Below are 24127 nucleotides of genomic sequence, written 5' to 3'. Positions count from 1 at the left end.
CCATGCAAGGAGGCCTAGTTCGATTAGCAGTTCACTCAAGTTTCCTTTAATTGTGATTGCGAGTTAACTGAGAACTCAACTCATTCTCTCTCCAATCAACACTTAAGTCTTAACTTGTTATAACCGAACTTGTCACTGGCACCTCAACCGGTAGTCTAACTGAAGAAGACTCCACTTAACTAAAGCTCCAACACTACACATGAAAATTTAATGACCATTCCAATAAACTGGAAATCAACTCATTGTAACTGAAGTCTATCTCATGAATGCGCATCCATGCTAGAGAAAGACAAATCTGAGGTCTTCACTGGCTAAGATACAAGACAGAAGACCTTCCATTGCTACATTTTCAACGGAGAGAGACATCAATCTAACAACAAGATAATAGGAAAATCCCCTCCCATGTAATCTAGAAATGCTAACATATGAGCCTGTTCCCTAGTGGGAAAGGTTTCAAGTTTCTGTGAAAACCTCCTTGAAATGCAACAACTGGAAATTATTCTTCTAACTGATTAATTATGCAATTTATTTTGTTACGGAAACATAATGAATAAGTCACACTGCAATTTATTCACCATAAATATATTGCAGAAAATAAAACCTGGAACTGAGAAAATAGAGCACACACAAAATAAAATGACACCGTTATTTTTGGACAAATGTCCCTAGAAAAACCCAATGTGAGAAAATCGGTGCAGCAAATGAGGGTTTTATTATTATATGCAGCTGTGAAAATTTTGAGTACAACCTAGTTGCCAAACTAGCAACCCTCAACGAAATAATCTGGCCACGAATTTGTGAGAAATTGTTGTCTCACCCGACACTAATCTCAGCTTCGAAACTGGCTCAAACTAGTTGCTCAAACACCCCTGCGTCAGCCTCTGCCCTACCTCTGTGCAGGCCGATTCTTACTATCCCTAGAACTGCTCTAATGTTGTCGTTCTACCCAACTCACCCTCTAGAATGACTAGCTTGGCCTTCTGAAATTTTTCTCGGCCTCCAGCAAATGAATCAATCCTCTATCCAGCGAAATCGAACCCTCCTATGAAGCTGCCTGCGCAGCCTCACTAAGGAAAAACTCGGCCTCTTGTTGTTGCCTCTCCGGAACTGGAAACTCCTCTGAAATCTCATTGCCTTTGTTACTCGATCTCTGGCTTGAATTCTCTTCCCAATTGAATCTCTTCTCTCTGGGAAATTTGATCTGCCTAGATCATTCAACCACTCGATGTGTCTATCTCCATCCCAACATCTTGCTCTTATAATCTCTCGCTGGTGAGCCAACGACCATGATTAGATCTCCATCAACGACTAAGATCATCTTAAACTTAATCCGCCTGAGTTTTTAGAGCAGTCTCACCTTTCTCAAATAATTGTTGTTAATTAATTACATTTCCTAAGTTAGACTTAGGAAATATTTAATTATAGATCAATTAACTTAATTAAGTTGTCTCTAAGTGTTTTCTCTTGAAAAAATTTTGGGTTTTGGAGATATTGTGTTTATTAGCCTCTTTGACCAAAGTTGAGACTAGAACACCTGTCTGACGCTACAAAAACTAACAATTTCAACATCTTTATGGAAAAAACTGAGTTTGGCTTTAACAAGCAAATCCAAATCCTACTTGAAAAACTCAATTCCCCTAAGCTGAGATGGGAGGGTTTCTCAGGAAAAGTAACCTTACATCAATGTTTTCCACAGAATGCCAATAGCAAACAACCAAACAGTGTGCCACTACAGATTGTTGTAGCATTCCCCAGGCATCCAATTGTTCCCAAGGAGAAGGCCTTTCCAAGGCAATATAGTAGTGAAAAGAGAGTTAAATTCAACCTCAAACCATGCACAAAATGTCTTGGCAAACAGTGATCTCTAAAAACACATGTTCAATTGTTTCATCCCTACCACAAAACATGCACGCAGCAATTGTAACACCAACCTTTTGAACCTTGGTCCAAGCTTGCGAGTGAGTGGCTCCCCCCCGAACCCGCTCCTGGAGCGCGCATCGGGAGTGACCCTGGGAGCACGCTCCCTAAAAAAAAAAATCGCTCCCTGCTAATTCAAGAGTGATAGAGGGAGCTATTGAAGATTGGAAACAAATTTTTTTTAGTGGGGTAGCCTAATGTTCAAGCTTATGGCCCTAGTGTTGATACGCAGTTCATGGTAATGTTAAATTTTTAAAGTAAAAGTGACATTCTCCTTTATCTTTCATTTTCATCCTTCTACTTAAATTTTTAACATTACCATGAAATGACTCACGATGTTTGAGAGTGGTTTCGACATCACTAGATTTCATATGGAGAAAGTAGAATTTTAGATCTCACTCAAAATCCAGCAGACTTATAATTTTTTCAAGATTTCAGGATTGGGGAGATTGCAATGTTTCCATTGGATTTTGCCATGTACTAGGGTGGAACTTGCATTTAATCAAGAGCACCAAGCCCTCTATGTAGGGGAGACTCCCAATAATCAAGAGCATCTGGGGTACTAGGGTATGGAACTTGTATTTAATCAAGAGCACCAAGGCCATTTGACTATGCAGGAGGAGACTCCCAATAAAGCACGAGACAAGAAATTAGAAATTTCTCGTGGCAAGAGGATCAAGCAGTAGATAATAGATTTACTTGTCTTTTCTAGTTTCTAGTACTTTTTATAACTATTGACTCTTTCATATTTATTATGGTATTTTTTGTAAACAATATATGACAATTTAAGTTTGAAGTTTGAAGTTGGCATTTATAACTCATTGGTAATGAATTATGAATATGATGCTTCGTGAAAGTTGAAAGTTGAAACATTTCATTTCATGTTAGATATTCTTTGTTATCATTTGGTTACTTGGTAATGGTAATGGTTACAAGTACAAGTTACAACTTTAGTGATCAATGATGATAAATGTTATATATTGAATTTTGAAAGCTTGAAACTTTAAGATTGATGAATCATGAGACTCGATATGTTGTATGTTACTAACTTGTGGACGTGGTTGATGAAGATTATAACTTCTAGATGATTGATGTTATATGGTTCAATCCATGTTTTTATGTTTTTTATATCTAATTCATCATTCTACATGCTTTTGTTGACATATATGCATCAAAATATATAAAAATATATATTATATAAAAATTCTCTCCCGAACCGGGAGCTTTTGAAAATGTCACTCCCCGCTCCCGCTCCCAAGTAACCTTGCCATGGTCTTGACAACCAAATCTTGGTGGAGCATAAGCCATCCCAATACTTCATGTTTCTTGAGATTTCCAAATCAACTAGCAGCTCCTTAGTCATCATGCTTCCAAATCCCTCACCCTCAACATTTGATCAATTGTGAAATAACATCAGAGGTGTGTCTTACAAGCTCATAGAAGTCCTCTGCCACATAATTGTAGAAAGAGTTCCCACAAATCCATCTCCCACTGTCTAGATATGGCCTAACCCATCGAATTTCATTTTAAAAACACAGTTATCAGGAATCATTCTACAAATGTTCTTGTTACTGCAAAATTCTGGCACCTTAGTGCAAAGCCTTATAAAACACTCTAGATTAAGAGCAACAATGGAATCAATCACCATTTTCACCTTAGCAACTATTGCCTTGCTATTCAATGTCCAAATATACTCCCACAGAGGAGGTTTCCCCAAAAAAAATTAGGTATTAAATAACCCAAATGTTCCCAAGATAAATACCCCAAGAGGGTTCTATTAGAAACTACACCCAAGGATAAACGTTCAACAATTAAGATTTTGGGTGAGATAAGATGTCACTTCAATATAATGAGTTCAAAGGAACATATAGCTAATCTAGATGGTTTAGCAAGTCCTGAAGAACTCAAATAGGTTCACAAACACATGTTATCTTTAAATTACAAATTCTTGTTATAAACTAGGTTTTTTTTATTATCACAATTACATAATGCAAATATTATAACAGCAATAACAAATAGCCCAAAATTCAAATAAACAAGTGAGAAAAAAAGACCATTTAATGAGTAAATTAGAAAAGGATTACAGCAATTTCCAATGACTAAAAACACATAAAACAACAAGAAAAACCCTAGACTTCAGTCTTAATTAATCGCTGAAAAATGCATATACTTTTCCAATTTAGTGCATGCAAATTCTAACCCTAGGACTATAAGGTCCAAGGTAATTAATATTGAAAATACATATCTTTCCATCACCTAACCCTAATTTACCCTAAAAAAACTAAAAAATAAATTTAATGTTTTATTTTTTATATTTTAAGGGATTGATACAATAGTGGATGAAAGTCTTTCTCAATCAAGAGCTAACGGAGTCTAAGGAAAAAATCTCTGGAACAGGATAATGGAAGTGATTTAAGGAAATGAGAGAAAGCCACAATGAGGTCTCTCAACTCAAAGCCTAGCAACTTTCAATCAAATTGGAGATAAATGGTAGGAGGTTTTAATTATAATCCACAATATCAAAACTTGATGATAATTTTGTTAGGGAGATGTTAGAGCCATAAAAGATTCAACACTTAGGTGAAACTTTCAATGAAACCCAAATTCTACAACAAATACAAGATGGAAGAAGATACTTATAATAAATTTGCACAAATCACCATTCATCATCCAAGAGAAAAATCTATCCAATCGCAATACCCTCCCCAAGATAATTTGCTCATTTAATGCTCCATAACAACCAAGAAAAAAGAGACAAGCTAGTGCGCACTCTCTCAAGTGTGAGTGTAACAACAATCCAAGAACAATTCGACCTCGCTCTATCTATATGAGGGCAAACAAGTCAAATTATCCTTAATTAAGACTTAAAGCCCTAAAAATAATATAGTATGTGATTATAAGTTGGATAGGTCACAAACAGACCCCAAAAGATAACTACGTCAATGAATAAACCTAAAAGCATGCCTCTTTTAATCCACAAATGATCAAAAAGGCCTCCAATGATGACATCATCCTCTAAAGGTGCCTCTTTAATCAAAATATGCCATGAATGACTAAAGAAGTTGCTTCTCACTCCAAAAGCCACATCTCCTCATCAAAAGGTGTCCAAAAGGCTTCCTCAACAAGATGTCATCATCAAATTGGCCCACAACATTAATCCAAGCACATGAAGGGGATGTCATGGAGCTAGGGCATGATGTCATCATGTAGCATAATCTACCATCCCCACCAAAGGTATCTCAAATCATCATCACCATCATCATCAAACAATATAGAAATAGGGAAACGTCCATTAAAAAGGTGAAAAGTTGGTTTAGGGGCATCCTATCATCTTTGGGGCACATCTACCATCTAAGTAATGCCTTGGTTTAGTTGTGCAGTGTTTCATGTCCTAGAGAGAGAGGAGAGTGTCATCAATTGTGCTCGAAACTTCCCAAGGTCAATGCTCCTCAAGAAGGTAGTCAACATCCTGGCTCTAGTGCTTAGTGTAGTAATCAAATGGGTTGGATGTCCTCTCTAAAGTGCTAGACAAGCATTATGCAATCCCTTAGCAAATGGAAGTTGTACCTGGGAGCAAGCCTCTAAAACATACTCATGGAATCAAGTGAGATCAACATCATTAGTGCAAGAACCATATAAGTATTATAGTGGGCTACATTTAATGTGAAAGGCATCAAAGTACTTCACACAAGCATCATCTTCAAATGTCTTTCTAGCTTATGATTTGTAAACAAGTTACCATGCTTAGATATGGGAGGGTTATCACAAGGCCCTATTAGGTGCTTCCAACACTAAGGGGATGAATAGTTCCTAGACTAACCCATCAATCAGTAGGTGCAAGTGGTCAATGACATGGTAGGGGTTTACTTCATGGAGGATGCCATAGTCTTTGTATCGGTTATGAAATTCCAACATCCTTGAGTGTTATGATGTGAAGAGGGAGCAATCATGGGACCTAAGTTACCCCTTTCCTCGACCTATTTTTGTTGATGTTTGTAGCTCGGGAAGTACTCCTGTATAGGCATGCAAGAAGTCGCCCACAAATCTCCTTAGAACACTTGCTCAAGTGTGAGCGAGTTGTTAATGTAACTTAGCCTAAGTTTTAACTTAGGAAAAGCACATAATTATTATGTTGGCTAATTGAGCTAAAAGAAACATTAGAAAAGTAAAGCAAATAACTTTAATGATTATGTTTTAATCTCGGTCATTGATCTCAAGTGACGCGCGATCTAAACTCGACCATCAATCACTTTGGATATTAGGGTTAGGGATTTAGCTCAATGTAAAGTTATAAAAGTAAGGCTAACGAGAGTAGAAGGCACACCATAAAGTAGCACAAGGCATTGAGAGCAGTGTCTAGGCAAGGAGTGGAAAAGGAATTCCATTCTAGTGTGTTGGGTCTGAGAAAGTGCAAAAGGGAAGCATTGGAGATCCATATCAGCCTAGGAAATTAAGCACGGATATCAGGTTAGGGATTTGGCTTAATGAAAATTATAAAAGAAGCCTAAGGGAGAAGAGGAAAACATCCATTCTTGGGAGAGTGATTTTCTCAAGATAGTGAGAGAGTCAAGACTGAAGAGAGGTGAAAAGTGTGCAGCTACAAGATTTGTGTGAGCATTTATTTGCAGGTTAAGCACACAAGAGGAGGGTAGAGACTAATTTGTGGACACGCTGAGAGTGTGTTTCATGGACGACGAGGCTGAAACTATTGAGGCCGAGTTCCAACAAGCAGGTTGAGATGGTAGATGCCAGATTTGCAATAAGGCTGAGTTGCTACAAGGGTGCCAAAATTGTCAAGGATAGCCAGCACAAGTGCAGGCCGAATTTCTAAGGGGGCCAAGTTGCCAGGTTCCACTACTGTATTTTCTGTGAGTCAATTTTCTTGCTAATGGAAGCCCTAATTTTCCTGAGTAAAAGGAAAGTGGAGGAGAATTTGTGGGCAAATTTCTACTATGTTTTTTTTTCAGAACGAAAAAGCATAATTGTATTTATATCAGAAATATAAACATAGCATATATGTACAAATACATTAGAGGATATATGTCTCATATAGGTCAAACTATGCAAAGGGATGGCGAGAACTTGCCACAAAAAAATAAGCAAAAGCCATACAGATGGGCATCAACAACGCATGCCAGAAAAAACTGACAGCCATGAGAGATATGTGTCTAAAATAGTCTAACTGTGCATGAAGAAGACAAGATCTAGCCGCTAAGCCAAAAGAGACCATAACTATCGGCCATCAGCAAAAAGCCATCCCGAAAGCCAGATATACAGACATCAAGCTTGGAGAACCTGCGCCAACTGGAAACAGCACCATTAGAAGATTAAGACCATCAACATCTGGAGAGAACAGCTGAACTGAAGGGAAACAAAACCAAAAGATAATGAGAAAAACCAGAATCGAAGCAAAGGAAAGGTTAAAAGTCGGGAGGGAAGAAGTCCTGAAATGAGAAGATTTTCTACTATGTTTTGTGACTGACTTTCTAGTAAATTTCCATTGCAAATTATTTAAGTTAAATGCCAATGTATTTTTTTATTCAACAATTTTCTTACAAAAAGAAAAATTGTTGGGTTGAATTTAATTTCTGGGTATAAAATAAATCACTGAAAATAATAAATCAGTTCTAGTATTGAAAAATTAACACGATTATCATACAAATTATTGTTGTGCCCCCATGCGTTGAATTAATTTATGAGCAATGCCATAGTACAATTAATTTGACCATTGTACAGGATTGCTCTGCTATAAACATCCACGCAAGTCTCTTTCTCCAAGCAGGTGGTGTCAAACTTTGTCTCGACGCAATCTTTGAGATGCCCTAGGTCAAACTTGTTAATGCTCTAATACCATGTTAAACTATGGAGAACATGAGAGACAAGTGAGAGAATATGTTAGATAATGATGATTTTATTTAATGTATTAATTATTAGTATAATAAAGTTGTAAGTAATAAGTAGCATTTACTTTATATGTAATTATAAATTAGGTGATCAGTTCCTAACGAAAATAACGGAATCTCCTATATGTGTGTTTGTGTGTGACACACCATCTTATGTTATTGATGATACTTTTTGAAATAATAACCTCTGTTATTTATTCATATTCTCTCCCCTGTCTCTCATATTCTCCATGGTCTAACACTGTATTGAAAGAGGGCATAAAGGAGGTCCAACACATTTCTAAATAGAGTACTCCTCACAAATGTCTTTCTCATTTATGCCATGTGTGATATGAATTCCATGTGTCATCTTCTGGACTAGGGTGTTCCTCTTCTTTTGTACATATGGGCCTTGACCATGCAATGAAAACCCTCCAAAGTCTCCTTAGATAATGAGTCTTGCCTCCAAATAGGTAGAAATGGCTTGTGTAATTGGAGATGACCCCAAGCACAACTTAAAATCATATGCAACAGTCAACTCATCTCCAATAGAGAAATATGCATAAAACTTTGTAGCAAAATCCCAAAACAGTCAACTAATACCACATCTGAAACAGTGCCTCTAAATATGTGAACTTAATGAAATATTACTCAAAAGAAGTAAACATCCTTCAATCATGTGAAAGAAAAGGCAAACACATTGATCTTCATCAGCAGCTCTCTTATGGATGATCAACAAGGTCTCCTCTTGAAAAAATGACTCATACCATGCTCCAAAATTCATATATGTTGGTGCAATGCTGCTAAAAAGTGCCTTTGAAAACACAAATTGAACTTGGCTTTTTACACAGTAACAAGATTGTTGTCTAGTCAGATTTGATCAAATTCATTACTGGGAAGCTCAATTTCAGAATCTAAGCATCTGTACATTGCCCAATTTCACTCTAAGTTCTCTGTTGGGCAGTGGATTGCCTTTAGCAGCTATTGTACACCCATCCACATGAATTATGGCCACCCAATTGTTGGTGGCTGCTGTCCAGATTTCATACAGTCATACAACCAATGGTTTTTTTCTTGACGGTTATTGTATGACCCCCATACAATCGTACAATTCCCCTTGTGTTTGATGGTTGTCCATATAGTATTTGGCAGCTGCCCCTAAAAAAATTAGATATCTCTCATAAATCAGATTGATTTTCCCACTTTTCACTTTTTTGGTGGGATTTTCAATTTAACTTGAAAAAAAAACAATGTCTTTAACTCGAAAAAGAGATTTGATCTCTCAGTAAAAAACTTCGCTTAAATTGAGTAAAAGATTGAGCTCTTCCTTTTAAAAGTAGAAAAATCAAAAGCCCTTTGTGTCTCTTTGTTATGTAAAAAAATTAGTTAATCTTAGGTTATTTTTTAATTCTAGGTTTAATTAGATGAAAGAGCACGATCATAAGATCATGCCCTTTCCCAAAGGGTGCCCATGGCGGTATTTAAGCCAGGAGCCCCATTGTAATCAGACATCATCTGTCTATTCTTTTATTAATAAATTATTTCTATATATATTTCTGTTATCCAGAAGTTTTTACACTTCATCTGGTATCAGAGCAGGTCAGTTCTCTGGACACTCCGCTGCACAGTTTCTTTGCTGCTTTGCCATCTGTCATCTTTCACCAAGTCGCTGTTCATCAACCCCACCTGATATTCCTTGCCAGTCCACTGTACTCGTCCCCACCATTAACCCGTCGCCGCTCCCAACAGCATCGTTCCAACCATTCGTTGTTCATTCTATCGCATCTCATTCATTCTCCACGTCACCTGTTACCCACCAATCGATTGATCCCCAAGCGTAATCCGTTTCTCCGCCTCTAAGCCGCACTGCCCCAATCCCCTTCGCTCGCCTGCTGCGTTACGACCTCCGTTAAATCAACGTGCTGCCAGCTCTGCGTTACGATTTGTTAAATCAACGTGCTGCCAGCTCTGCGTTACGATTTGTTAAATCAACGTGCTGCCAGCTCTGCGTTACGGTTTGTTAAAACGACGTGCGGCCAGCCTGCTGTGTTACGTTAATATTCGAGTGTTACGGTAATATTCGATTTTTTTTTGAACGATTCATCAACCAAACGTAACTAGTCGTGACGTTCTGTAATATATATATAATATAATTTACAATATAAATATATATATATATTATAATATATATATATATAAGTTATATAACAATAATTTTAACGTAATCGTAAATTATATATATATATATATATATATTATATAAATTATATAACTTAATTAAGTTATAATATAAGTTATATATATATAACGGTTAATTTATTTATATATATATATATATATTATATAATATAAATATATATAAGTTATATAATATATATTATAAATTTTATAACATATAACTTTAATTTTAATTTAATTATAAATTTTATATATATATATCAAGTTAATTTAATTAATTAAAATTATTTTAATTAATTAAAAAGTTATATATATAAGTTAATTTAATTATTAAAAGTTATATGTATAAAATTTATATTAGATAAAAAAAAAAAAAAAAAAAAAAGAGAGGGAAAACCCTTAAACTGGCAGATAAATACACGCCCCCGCAAACCCGCTCAATGTCGACAATGACAATGGCGGATTTCCAGAAAAGGTTGTTGGATGCCGAACATAGGATAAATAACAACCACGACGAGGTCAGTAAAAGATTAAATGAAGTAGAGAGCAAGCTGGGAGAGCAAGCGGACAAAATCAAAAATCTAGAAGATACGACAAATCGAATAGAGATAAAAATGGAAAGTCAACATGTCCAAACAGAAGTAAACTTCAAAGAGGTCTTAACAATGCTAAAAGTTCTATGTAAAAGGTCGAATTGTACGCCCGAACAACTACTGAAAGAAGGTGAAGAGAATCAAGAACACGTCTCGTCGGATTCAGCTAAGTCCACAGACTCTCATGACAAGGTTGAATCCCCAAAAAAATCAGCGACACCCCACCAAGAAGCAAGTAACACAGTCTTTACAAACAAGCAACTCTGGGATAACTTTACCAATCAACACCCTTTTTTCGCTCAACCAGTGGCAACATACCAGCGAAGGGCAAAGGTCGAGATGCCTAAATTTGATGGAAATGAAAAAAACAATGTTGCATGGATAAATAAAGCAGAAGAATACCTTGAGATATATGACATCACTGACGATGACGAAAAGCTCAGGCATGCATCCATGAAAATGGAGGGAGAAGCATATAACTGGTATATGTGGTGGAAAAAGACAACACATGTCATTAGCTGGCGGAAATTTAAAGATGCATTCTTCAAAAGATTTCAAGGTGTAAAGGAAGAAGAGTTCTTTTCAAAACTCATCAAACTACGACAAAAAGGAAGTGTCGATGAATACACTCAAGAATGGGAGACCTTAGTAACACGAGTACCTGGGTTATCAGAATCTCGTCTAATTCAGTCATACATCTCGGGACTCAAAACCCATTTACAAGCAGAACTTGAGATGCATGATATTACATCTATAGAAGAAGCAAGACGAAAAGCAAAAACAGCCGAAAAGAAATCCGAACCAATATTTTGGTCAACAGCGGAAAAAGCTTATGCAAGACGAAAGATACCCCAGTGTGTGGACTCAAATAATACAAGATATGTTCCACCACATCGTCGTGAAGATGAAAAATCTAATTTGGAAATGCAAAGGATAAAAGAGGGTAAATGTAAACGCTGTGGTGAGAAGTGGGACCCCAAACATAGATGTGCTAAAGGAAAAGAACCAAAGAACCTATATAATTGTGAAGCAACCAATGATTCAAAGTTCAAACAGTGAAGATTATGACGTAGAAGACGCCCTAGAATTCTCACCAGAACTAGATGATGGAAGTATTCCACAAGTATCATTATCAGCTATGACAGGTATATCACAACCTCAGACTTTAAAGTTAAAAGGACACATAAAGAAGAACAAAATAGTGGTTCTCGTCGACTCTGGAAGCACACACAATTTTCTAGATGCAACTGTGGCAAAGAGACTCAATATATTTTCATTTCCCTTACCAAACATGAAAGTGATGATAGCTAACGGTAAGAAGATTGAAAAGGTGGGAAAATGCCATAAGGTTAAATTGCAGATTCAAGACTTCAGTTTAGAGTCTCCGTTTTTCACAGTGCCGTTAGGAGGAGTAGATGTAGTCTTAGGTATCCAATGGCTATGAACTTTAGGTACTTATGCCGCCAACCATCAAGTACAATTTATAAAATTCAAATGGGGAGGTCAGAAGTACAAACTACATGGATTCCAAACACCAGAAAATCATGCTGTATCATCATCTCAGATGATCAAGCTGAGTCGAAGAAGAGCACCTGCTTATGCAATACAATGTCACCAATTAGAAATGTTATCTGCAAATATGACCAGAGAAGAATCACCAGTGATTCAAGACCTACCTATGAAGATGCCGCCTAGTAGGGAAATTGAGCGTAGAACAGAAGTTAAAGCAGGGTCAGACCTTGTCAACATCAAGCCATACCGATATCCACATCTCCAAAAAATGGAAATTGAGAGATTAATCCAAAACCTTTTACAGTGTGTGACATTGATTATCTTGGAATATCTGCTCAAGTGGAAGGACTTCCCAAAGAAGACGTTTATTGGGAAAATGAAGCATTTTGTCAACAACATCCGTCGTTGCGCATGCTTTGAGGACAAAGCATTCTTTCAAGAGGAAGACAATGTTATGTAAAAAAATTAGTTAATCTTAGGTTATTTTTTAATTCTAGGTTTAATTAGATGAAAGGGCACGATCATAAGATCATGCCCTTTCCCAAAGGGTGTCCATGGCGGTATTTAAGCCAGGAGCCCCATTGTAATCAGACATCATCTGTCTATTCTTTTATTAATAAATTATTTCTATATATATTTCTGTTATCCAGAAGTTTTTACACTTCACTCTTAGTGTTTATCAAAAATAAGTACATATGTGGTCCTGAGGCCTTCACCTACTTTGACTGTCACTATGGCTCTGATACAATATTACAAAAATTTAACATCCAAAAATACAAGAAAGAATTGAAAGAGAAAATTAATTCTTGGGATTACTTCAATGTATTACAAAATGTTGAAATTTAGCAGCAGACAAGTGTTTCTGCATAGACTAGGTGTCAAGCATGCAGGAGTCGTCCAAAATCTCGCTTCGAAAACTTGCTTAATTTATTGAGTAAGATGCTTTTATGATTTTCCTAAGCCTAACTTAGCAAAAGCACATTAATTAAGTTTGCTGGTGGATACACTCCAAAAATGGGTTATGTTTTGCTCATCGATGACAGAAAGCCAGTAAATCTTTCATGGTGGTCGAAGAAGTTACGGAAAATCGATGCCCTGCAAAAGTGCATCTCTTCCAATGGTGCATTTTAGAAAACATAGTCCCAACAGGTGATAACCTCAATAGGAGAGGCATTATTGGTCCGAGTTGGTGCCCGTTATGCAAAAAATCGGACAAATCCGTTAGTCACCTGTTACTTCCATGCCCCTTTACACAAGCTATTTGGTCATCAGTTAAAGCATCTCTGGGTATTACTCTGGCAGGAAGCATCTTATTTGGAGGCCTGGGAGGACTGGTGGAATAATGCAAATCCAAAGAAGAATCGCTGTCCACTCCTTCTCATTTCCTGGGGAATATGGCTTGCTTGGAATGTTGAAATCTTCCAAAATAAAACAAACATTCCCGATAGAGTGGCTGCACAGTCTATAGCCATTTTTTCTATGCTTTCGGAGGCTGATCCTCCCCCACACACTCGCAACATCACTGTTGAATCCATTGACAGTTCTTTTCCCTGGGCATATTTCGATGGAGCCTTTCTTGCCGATGGTACTTATGGGGGAGGAGCTGGTTTGTACTTATCACAAAATCATTTTGTAATGTCCTCAACGAATTGAGGACGAATGGACTTAGTAGCCTATTCATCCACGTAGGCTATAGTCCTTCAAAAAGGGGATAAAAACCCAAAATACCCATTGTTGGGCAAGTTTTGGGTAAGCTAGGTGAAAAAACCCAAATCTGGGGCTTTGAGTAAGATACATTCAACCAATTAAGAAAGTGAAACCCCTTAAGGAAGTCTATAAATAAAGGAGGATTGGATTCATTTGGATGGCATCATTGTGGATCATCTCATTTGTTCTTGAGCATTAGCTCTGAGGGTTTTAAGACCCCTTTCTTCTTGTCAATTTCGGTGGTAGAAGATTCCACCCTAGTTGACATCCCCTCTCTCTATTTCTTCTCTGTGTTTTGGCACAAGACTTCTATCTGAGGCAGCAAGATCTATGAAGGTTAGTCCCTGCTCTCGGCAGCGAGACCTATGGTGATAATCTCTGTTCTGTGCAAAGAAATGTTCTGTGATGAACAACTTCTGTTTTGGGCAGCGAGTCTGTGGTGATAATCTTTATTTTGGCAACAAGTTCTGTGATGCCTTGATCTCTGTATGGTAGCAATTTCTATTTGGGCACAGAAATATCTTGGAGAGAGGAGCGAAACACTGTCTGGGATGATCTCTGATTTCTGGGGTACAAGTTTATGTCTGGTCAGCAAAATCTTGGGGTTTAAGGGTTTTGATTTTGCACAGGTATGACCATCTGAAGAAGGAACGAAGCACAGTGGGAGATATCGAGTTTTCTGCTTGGAATTAGCGGGGTTCTTGTCACAGGGATGTGCCCTAGGAAGTATCAATCAGTTTCCTGTGAAGGGAGGTTCGTTCTGGCTTGAAGTCACCAGAAATATTGGACGCAAGCTTCCACTGGAGTAAGCCGGTCCCTTAGAGATTCCAAGACGCAGGCCATAGTCAAACCCCAGCCCTGAGTTAGGGTTTGTCCATCAGCAAAGGAGGAATAACCGCAAGGGTTCTAAAGCTCATGATCGGACCTGTGATGACACAGTGAAATAAGCGAAGGACGGTGAGGCTATATTGTTTACCATTCAGTGCTAAGTTTAGGAACTGTTCGAAGGTGGAGTCTGTTCTGAAACGGTCTGTGCTTAATCCGCAACTCAGTTCACAACAGGAAGCGGGTTTGATCAAGGAAAAGAAACCATAGACTGTTGGAAGGAGACAAAGCTCAGAATTGGGTACCATATTAGCTATTACAGTTAGAAGATTTCTTATTTGTTTCTTATTTGTTTAGACTGAAATCTAGAATAGTAGAATCCGTGAATCTCAGAACCATATGCGATCTGCATGGAACTGTAGTGAACTATTGTGATGAAGAATTGGATTTCGTACTGGTTTACATACTGTTAAACAGTGTTCCATTTGGTAAAATATGTGATGTTGTTTTCTGCAAATGGTGAATTGTCTGTTTTACTGCACCACTGGAAAGAAGAATTTGCTACTGCAAGAACACTAGGGCACTAATAGTTTTTCTGAGCTTATGAGTTTAAAATTACTTCTTCTGTTGAAAAGGATGTTCATAGAATACAGATTTTTGGGATTCAAAGAATGTAATCAATTGGTTCAACATCTCTAGATGCCACATGCACACACTCTGCCCCATCATTGAGGAGATCAATTTCTTAAACAATCTTTTGACTACATTACACGCTGCCATATTTACAGGGAAAGGAACAGGGACGCTGACACCTTATCTAAGGAAGGTGCTGCTCAGAATATAGGAATATTGCAGATCATGGAGAACATAAATGGTCAGTACTCAGGAGCATAATTTTTACCACTGGCCCTTCATAGAAGGCATGCATACAGATACTTGATACTGCAACTTTTTGTTGGTTTCTTGGCTGATATTTATATCTCTGCTAAATGCATTGAACAGTCTTCTCATTTGTGGACAGTATCTATATATTATTTTGGTTTTTATATTTCCTCTTACAGTATGAGGTACAGTTATTGAACTTTGTATGATGTATATATGTGGACTGAATAGTCCAAATTTTTGACAAGACAGGGCCAGCTTCAGCTGGAGTTTTTTAGTGCAACCCATGCACATACAAAACATAATTTAATACAAACTAATGAAAATTACGATTTTCTCTTCAGAAAACAAACAAAGTAACACATTAATTAAGTTAATTGATTAATGTTGGCTATTGACCTAGGGAATCTAAGGAAATGTAATTTAATTCCATAAGTGACGTAGATTTAATCTCAACCATTGATCTCAAGTGAGATGAGATCAAATCTCAACTGTCAATCACTTTGGAGAATAGTGTTAAGGATTCAGCTCAAGGAACAATTATAAAAGATGACTTAACGAAAGAAGGAGACACAGATTTGAGAAAAGCATTTTCTCAAGTGAGAGATCTCCACAAAAGGTGAAGAAGGATTTTCATCTAGAGGTCAAGGCCAAGGGAGGAAAATGTCGAAAGATTTCAGCAGCAAAAGATCATTCCTAGCAGAAACATACAACAAGTTTAGCAGATCAAGGAGCAGCCGCATGTATGAGGCCGTATTCAACTATAGATCTCACATGTGCCATGTGGGGAGGGTTTGTACAGCTGGTACAAGTGCCCAGGTGCCCAGAAGTCCAAATTAGCCACGCAATTGAGGGTGGGTTGCAGGCTGAAGCAAACAGAACGTCGCTGGAGTGCTTCTGAGGAAATTTGGAGGGATGTACAGCTGGTACAGATGTCCTGAAAATCTTTGTAGTTGTTGTAGCTTGTATTTTTCAGTAGGGTCATTTTCCCAGTTAGGGAGCCCTCACTGTTCTGAGTAATAAAGTGAAGTTCAGTTAGAGGGGTAATTTCTCTGTGACAATTATTTCTTGTGTTTGCTTCCGATGTAAATTTTTGAGTTAAAATCTCAGTGTGTCTTTTATTCAGTAAGTGCAGATTTAAATTTCTGGGTTATAGATTTACTAGGAATAATAACCCAGATCTGAAAGTAGAAGCTTAACGCAAAAGTAAAAAAGTCATTGTCTATTTATAGCAAAGGAAGACATAAACCCTAAGTACATAAAACCTAGATTCACAAACTGTAAAATCACTTAATGTACTTTAAGTCATTATTACAACATTGAAGCATAAAAGCATATATTAAATTATAGTCGAAAAGTGACCTTATTATCATGCCTAGCCTAAATGACCCTTGTAACTCTAACAACACACGAAGGTCCCAAACAAACATATTATACAGTACTAATAATTTGTGCAATACATGAAGCATGTTTTGAGTGCTATAGATGTACAATGGCTTAAGAAGAATTATCATGGTATTTTTTGATGAAATTCCTAATTTCTTTTTTCCAGCAAAAGAACTTTTAAAAAAATTCATGTCAATGCATTTTTCTATTGTCTAACAATGATGCATTTGAATTATTACTTGCAACATATCCTTGGCTTGTAGTTTCCTTCCCTGTGATTGTTAGAAATTTATTATTCTAATAACTTCGTGTAAATCTTAACATATATTTCAATTAGTTTAATTACTTTTGACAAATCTTGTGATGAATTCACATTTTAAATAGGCTTCCAAGAGCATAGTCACAATATATATTATCATTGGAAAATTCATCTTGCCCCTATCATCCATAGACAATCCTGTGCATACAAATTAACACAATCGGTGCTTTCCTTTCTTGATGCTAACAGAAACTAAAGTACTCGCTAAACAAGTTTAGGAATCATAGTAAAATGTTCTGGATATGAAATGTGTTTTAAAGCTTATATCCGATTTTATATCCAGAAAATGTCACTACAATTATGATCATCTGGGGAAACCTTTATGCTGAAAGCTTTAGGAATTGCAAGGAAATTTACAAAGTCTGCACTTCTAGGATTGTACAAAACGGTTAATCGGAAACAAACAAATAAACTAGATAATCAAAGAAAAATAAAATATAACGATCAGTTATTGCCATGTAAACTACATATTAAGAAGCAAAAGAGAATAAAAGATAATAGGAAAGCCCATTTTATGATATCACAGTGACAAATTCTATATGTAGGGTGTAGGGATGGCTTGTCTCAGCAAGACATCTATTCAGATATTAAAAACAGTAGCAAGCTCTTTTCACAAAATGATCTTCGAAATATGTTGAATTATTACCCCCATTTAATGATTTTTTAGAGAAATATTTGGCCTTCACCCGACGCACATAGTCAGCCTCATATTTATTGTACTTTTCTGTATATTCTGCAGCCTCTGAATCCCTGCATAACACAATAATCAGTGCATTGAAGTGCTTCATAACTGAAACATGCTTATTGATTATTAAAGTGCAATAGAACAACCAGAGCCATGGTAGCTTTTTGGTAACTGCAAATCATAGATGAAAACTAGCAAACAACAAACCGTCAAATATGGTTTAGAAAAGACTAATGAAAGATGTAAAAAACCTTATAACCTGCTGCAGCTTGGAACACGCACCAATATCAGATGATATGAACAACAAAGAACAAGAGAACAAACAAAAATTATCTGGTAATTTTATATTGACATCTTTTACTGCAATTTACACACCAATAATAATTAAATATATTGGAAATAAATCGTAAGAGAAGATAAAATTAGATTATTCTTCTACCATCAATCGAACACCTTTCAAACGTTGATCCAGATTGGATCATTATATTATTTGTCATCCATCTTGATGTTTTTAGAGTGGAAAAAGAGGACGAATCATCTCACAGGATCATTTTGTTGATTTTGGATAGCATCGGATGTGCTCTAGCTCCGAAATTTAGTGAAGGGGCTAGAATACATAAGATCTCCAAAACCTAGAAATCGTTTGGAGAAATTCCACCTAAATTGTGAGTTATTAAAATAATTAATATTTTTAATGGGGTTCCTAAGTCTAAACTTAGGAAAATAAAAATATTAATGGGTATTAATAAAAATATGGGTGAGAAGCTTCTAAGAGACGAGGATCAAGTCTGTTTTAATCTTAGCCGTTGATTAGGGACTTAATCTCGGTTGTTGATTCATCAACAGGAAAAGTATAAGAGGAGGCTTGAGGGTCAGTTGGAGATACACCAAGCGATAAAATCAGTTTGATTTTTCTGGAGCATGGTTTGCTGAGAAAATCGAACTAGTGATCTGAGTTGCAGTGAGGGGCAGAAGCAGAGATCGGAAAGGAGTTTCGAGCCAAAGAGTACCAGGCAAAGAGGTAGCAGTAGCATCAGAGAGGCAGCGCAGAGGCCTACACAGCCCAGGAAGGGGCTCACACAGTGCTGACGCAGGCCAAGAGGGTCTCTTGCAGTGGCAATGCAAGATATTTGTCAAAAGTTCAAGATTTTGCTGGAGAAGTGAGGTTCTGAGCTGAAAGGGCTGAAGAGCAATCTTCTTCCAGCAAATCGATCCAGTAGAAGGGGTGACGCATTCTCCTAGAGGCAAGACGTTGGCCCAAGCAGTGATTGCGCTGGGATTTCGCAATGTTTGCCGGAGTCAGGCCACTCAGTGGATCAGTTGTGACTTGGAGAACGAGGTAAACCCTCGTATGTATTTCTTTCTGCCGAGATTTCTCTAAAAGGTTAGTCGGTGTGAGAGGCAACCTGTTGTACTCAGATTATGCTTGCTTAATAATACAAACCCTCTATCTGTTGCACCGATTTTCCCGCATTGGGTTTTTCCGGGGACGTGTTGTCCAAAAATAACGGTGTCCCTTGTGTGTTTGTCTCATCTATTGTTTCAGTTTATGATCTGTATGCCAGTGTAGTCTGCAGTAGTGTTTTCATCACTGTTTATGAAACTAAATAACTTGTTTAATGAAATAATAAGTAGTAGATGATAAACCAGTAACTGTAGTAGGATTTCTGTTTGTAGAGATTCAAAAATTTTCACATGGTATCAGAGCATTGCAAATCATAGGATACTGAAGCCATCAGCCAGGAGATCCAGCAAATCTGCTGCAGAGAGGCAGCTATCCCGAGTGACAGCGTTGTTCCAGAGCCAGAAAACACAAAGGAAGGGTGACGCAGAGCAGAAAAGGTGACGCAAAGGCTCACGCAGTGCCTGTGTCAGCTTTTTGAGCTAGGAGGAGGAGACACGGTAGCCGAGAGGAGCTCACGCAGTGACTGCATCAGCTCTCTGGGCCAACACAGAGCCTGAGGGGCTCAAATCAGCCAATTGTCGGGGCAGTAGGAGTAGTGCAGATTTGATCTGTGGTGTTGGTGGGACGTTGTTGTTGTTGTTGCAGAACAGTGTCTATGGAGAGGGAGTCACTGCCTTAACGGATTTCTTGCTAAAAGAAATCTAAGTCCGGGTTGTTGAGCAACAACAAAGGAGGATTGGAGAAGGGGTGATTCGACATTATTTGGCGGGAGGATTTCCGTGAAGGAAATCAAGACTCGAAGGGGAGTCTAGAAAGAAATTGTTCCTTAGAGGATTTCTGGCACCAAGAAATCCAGATCCGAGTCTTGTTGGGACAGCAGTAAGAAAGGGAGAAGAGAACCTGTTCTACACTTGTTTGAGCAGAGATGGCAGTTAATGGACTGAGGGATTAGGACAGATTGGATGGAGCATCCAACTTTGTCATCTAGAAGGCCAGGATCCTGGCAGTCTTGGACAAGAATCGCATCAAGGATTATGCCTTGAAAGTGGTGATTGTACCGATCGATGTTGATCCTCTCAAGAAATACGAGGCTCAAGCAAAGGCGAAGTGCATGATCTTGGACAGGGTCAAGGATCATGTGATCCCACATATTATTGAAAAGGAAACAGCAAGGGAAATGTGGGAGGCCTTGACCACCTTGTATGAGGGAACTTTCGTTCAACGGAAGATGTTGCTTGAGAACCAGCTGAGACAGTATCAGATGTAGAAGGGAGAAGAAATCGATCCCTTCCTTCTCAAGTTGCAAGGGATTCGAGACCAACTGACTTCCGTGGGGTCTACACCAGATCCTAAGTTCATGGTCAGGACTACCCTGAATGCAGTCACTGAAGACTGGGAGACCTTTGTCCAGAGCATCTTGGGCAGGGCTTCTCTCCCCAGTTGGGAGGAGATGTGGGCAGCTCTTCGACAAGAAGAGATTAGGCGGTTAACCAAGGCAGGAAGTAGCGGTAAAGGAGTCAGAGTCAAGAAGGAGGAAGAGGAGGATGCAGCTCTCGCATCAGCGGGACAGCCAGGGCAGCAGAAGAGGAAAAAGAAAGACATAACCAAAGTCAGATGCTTCAGGTGTGGGGAACTGGGACATTTCGCCACTTAGTGCCCTCGGAAGAAGGGCAAGGAAGAGAAGTCTGACTCGAAGGCTGCTCCAGCAAAAGCTGACAAGGAGGATGATGACGAGGATTGTGCCATGAGTGCTCATGCACCTCTAGAGAAGAGGTGGGGCGACATTGAGTTGTAGTCGGGAGGACTACACTGGGGCAGGATCCTTGAGGTGCCCAAACTCTTGGATCACATACGGCTACGAGAGCCCTTAATGACAGTAGCAGAATGACGGGAGTCAGTTGGTGCGAGGGATGATGGAGCAACAATGGCAGAGCTAGAGTGCCAGAGTCTGAAGCAGCACAGTAGAGTGTTGAGCAATGCGGGAGGCACAGAGCAGATACAACAGCAGCGCTATAGCGTCAAAGGGTCAGCACAGATTAGCAGCAAAGGTAGCTTCAGCATCATGAGGTATCTAGACTAACTAGCATGTCAGCTTTGGGTGGATTTTCAGTTGCTTACTTCTCAGCGACTGAGTTGAAGTGTAGCAGTTAGCAGTGGCAATGCTATGGGCAGCCTGATGCAGCATATTGAGAGGCAGTTGTAGTACAGATCAGTGTTTTTAAAACCGGCCTTCCTAACCGGTAACCGGTCAAACCGGTCGGTCAGCAAGGTCACCGGTAACTGGTCAAACCAGCCGGTCAGCAAGGCCACCGGTTGGAACCAGCTGAAAAACCCGATCATGAAGGTGGTGTGGCGGATTTTTGGCCCTAACCGGTCGGTTTGTAGTCAAACCGGCCGATTTCGTCCCAAACCGGCCGGTTACCTGCCATGCCCACAAAGGACCCACGCAATGGCTTAGCCAAGGTGGTTTAAGGGTTTTGGATGGAAAGTAAGGGTCCTTTCCCTCCAAAAACACCCTCTCCAAGCCTTTAAGAGGCCCTTCTCCCTCTCATTTGTCTCACACATATCATTTGGAGTGTTTATGAGTGTTTGTGAGTTTTCTTGGGAGCTTGGAGAGTGTTGAGTTTTTGCTGGAGCAATCCTCTTGGAGGCTTGGAGTTGGAGCTATTTTGGAGATAGTTTGTAGCTGTCAGTGGAGTTGGCATCTTCAAGAGAAGGCTAAGGAAGCTAGTTTGCATTTCCAGATAAGGATTTTCACTTGAAAATTCCTCATTTGACTGTTGTCCATGAATTAAATTTTTTTATGTGTTATAAATTTATAAACTTCTCACTTCTATCATCTATGCTATCAAATCTCTAGTTCTATGCTATCAAATTTTGTAGCCTACATGTGCATTTGTTTTCCTAAATTTAGCTTTGGTTTTCCATGTTTCTTAGCTGCAATTTTTTTTTAAATGGCAGATTTCTTTGCAAATTGTAATTATTTCAAGCAAACATGGCTCCAAAAGGAAAGGACAGTGCATGGGCTCATTGTGATGTAATTGATGGAAAAATGATATGCAAATTATGCCATAAATCTATTGGAGGTGGGGGTATTCTTAGATTGAAACAACACTTGGCTGGGGTAAGAGGCCAAGTAAAGCCATGTGATGCACCAAATGCAGTGTTAGGTCCTATTAGGGCAGAATACATTTCCAAGCTTGAAAATTTTTATGAAGATAAGGCTAGGGAGAAGGCCATCCAAGATGACATTGCAAGGAAGAGGGAATTGTTAAAAGCCATGAAAGAGAGTGGGTATGATGATTATGAGATTCAAGACTCAACTTCTATCCCTTCCAGCAATTCACTATGTTCATCCTTCTTATGGCCAACCATCAAAAGGAACAAAGAGAACAAACATCCAAATTTATTTTCTCATCTTCGGCCAACATTGCCTCTTCTAGTCCCACTTCCTCCCAACCAAGTCGTCAACCCACTTTGGATCAACATTGGAAAAAACAATGCAAAGAAACTTCTCATCAATACATTGCTAGATGGTGGTATGATTAAGATATCCCATTTAATGTTGCTCGCTCACCTTATTACCAAGCTATGTGGGACTCTGTTATAGCTGCAGGAAAGGGCTTCAAAGGCCCTAGTATGCATGACTTGAGGGGAGCTCTTTTGCAAAAAGAGATATCTTCCATTGATGAGTATTTGGTTGAGTTCAAAGATTCATGGCTCGAAACAGGTTGTTCCATCATGTCAGATGGATGGACCGATGGAAAGAACCGCACTATCATTAATTTCCTTGTTTCTTGCCCTCAAGGAACCATGTTTTTTAGATCAGTTGATGCATCTGATAAGGTGAAGGATGCAGCCCTTCTATTTGAGCTTTTGGATGACATTATTCAAGAAGTTGGGGAGCAGAATGTTGTGCAGGTCATCACCGATAATGCCTAAAACTATGTTCTTGCTGGAAAAATGCTTGAGTCCAAATATAGGACCATATTTTGGACTCCATGTGCTGCACATTGCATAGACCTCATGCTTGAGGGCATAGACAAAGTGGAGTGGGCAAAAAACACTGTAGAGCATGCCAAGTGCATTACAAAATACATTTACAACCACTCATGGGTATTGAACCTAATGAGGAAAAACACTGGGGGCAAATAGCTTGTTAGACCTGCAATTACGAGATTTGCAACTCACTTCCTCATGTTGCAATGTCTCAATGGTCAACATAAAAACTTGCAGGAAATGTTTTCTTATGAAGAATGGTCTGAATCTCGGTGGGCTCGTAGACAAGATGGAAAAGACACCAAAAAGAAAGTGTATGACAATTATTTTTGGAAAAGGACTGTAAAGCTTGTGAAAATTACTAAGCCCCTTGTTAAGGTGCTAAGGATGGTGGAGGGGGGGAATTGGCCATGGGCTACATTTATGATGCTATGGATCAGGCAAAGGAGCAGATACGAGCAGCTTACAAGGACAAGTTAGCTAAATATGGCCGTATATGGGAGATCATTGATATAGATGGAACAATCAACTCCATTGTCCTATACATGCAGCTGGGTATTTTTTGAACCCAAAGTATCATTATAAAGATCGACTAGGAGATCTGCATGATGGGGAGGTCAGAGCTGGATTGATTGATTGCTTGGAGCGCATGGTTCCTACCCATGCAGACCAGTTGGAAATACATAGACAACTTACTGTTTTCACTATGGCAGGTGGTACCTTTGGCAAAAACTTGGCAAAGATGGCAAGAGATGTGGATCAACCAGGTAAGCAGTCCCAATTTCCAATTTGTTTTTCTTTTCAAGTTAAAATTGTTTACGTTCTTTACAATTCAAA

At 38.5% G+C, this 24127-nt stretch overlaps 1 protein-coding gene across 1 annotated transcript in view; it reads right to left on the bottom strand.

The window, feature by feature from the left end:
* Window positions 1-24127, bottom strand: part of LOC149146298 (uncharacterized) — a 65975-nt gene that overhangs the window by 31759 nt on the left and 10089 nt on the right. The window contains exon 3 of the mRNA XM_089447548.1: window positions 17848-17951. Within this exon, the coding sequence (XP_089303674.1) occupies window positions 17848-17951 (104 nt within the window). The remainder of the gene's footprint in view (window positions 1-17847; window positions 17952-24127) is intronic.

The sequence above is a fragment of the Pinus tabuliformis genome, chromosome X (genome assembly GCF_031772625.1).
Source record: "Pinus tabuliformis cultivar Carrire ecotype Pingquan chromosome X, CPIR1, whole genome shotgun sequence".
Taxonomy (NCBI): domain Eukaryota; kingdom Viridiplantae; phylum Streptophyta; class Pinopsida; order Pinales; family Pinaceae; genus Pinus; species Pinus tabuliformis.
The sequence above is the reverse complement of the archived record's forward strand: the minus strand, read 5'-3'. Positions and strand labels throughout refer to the sequence as shown.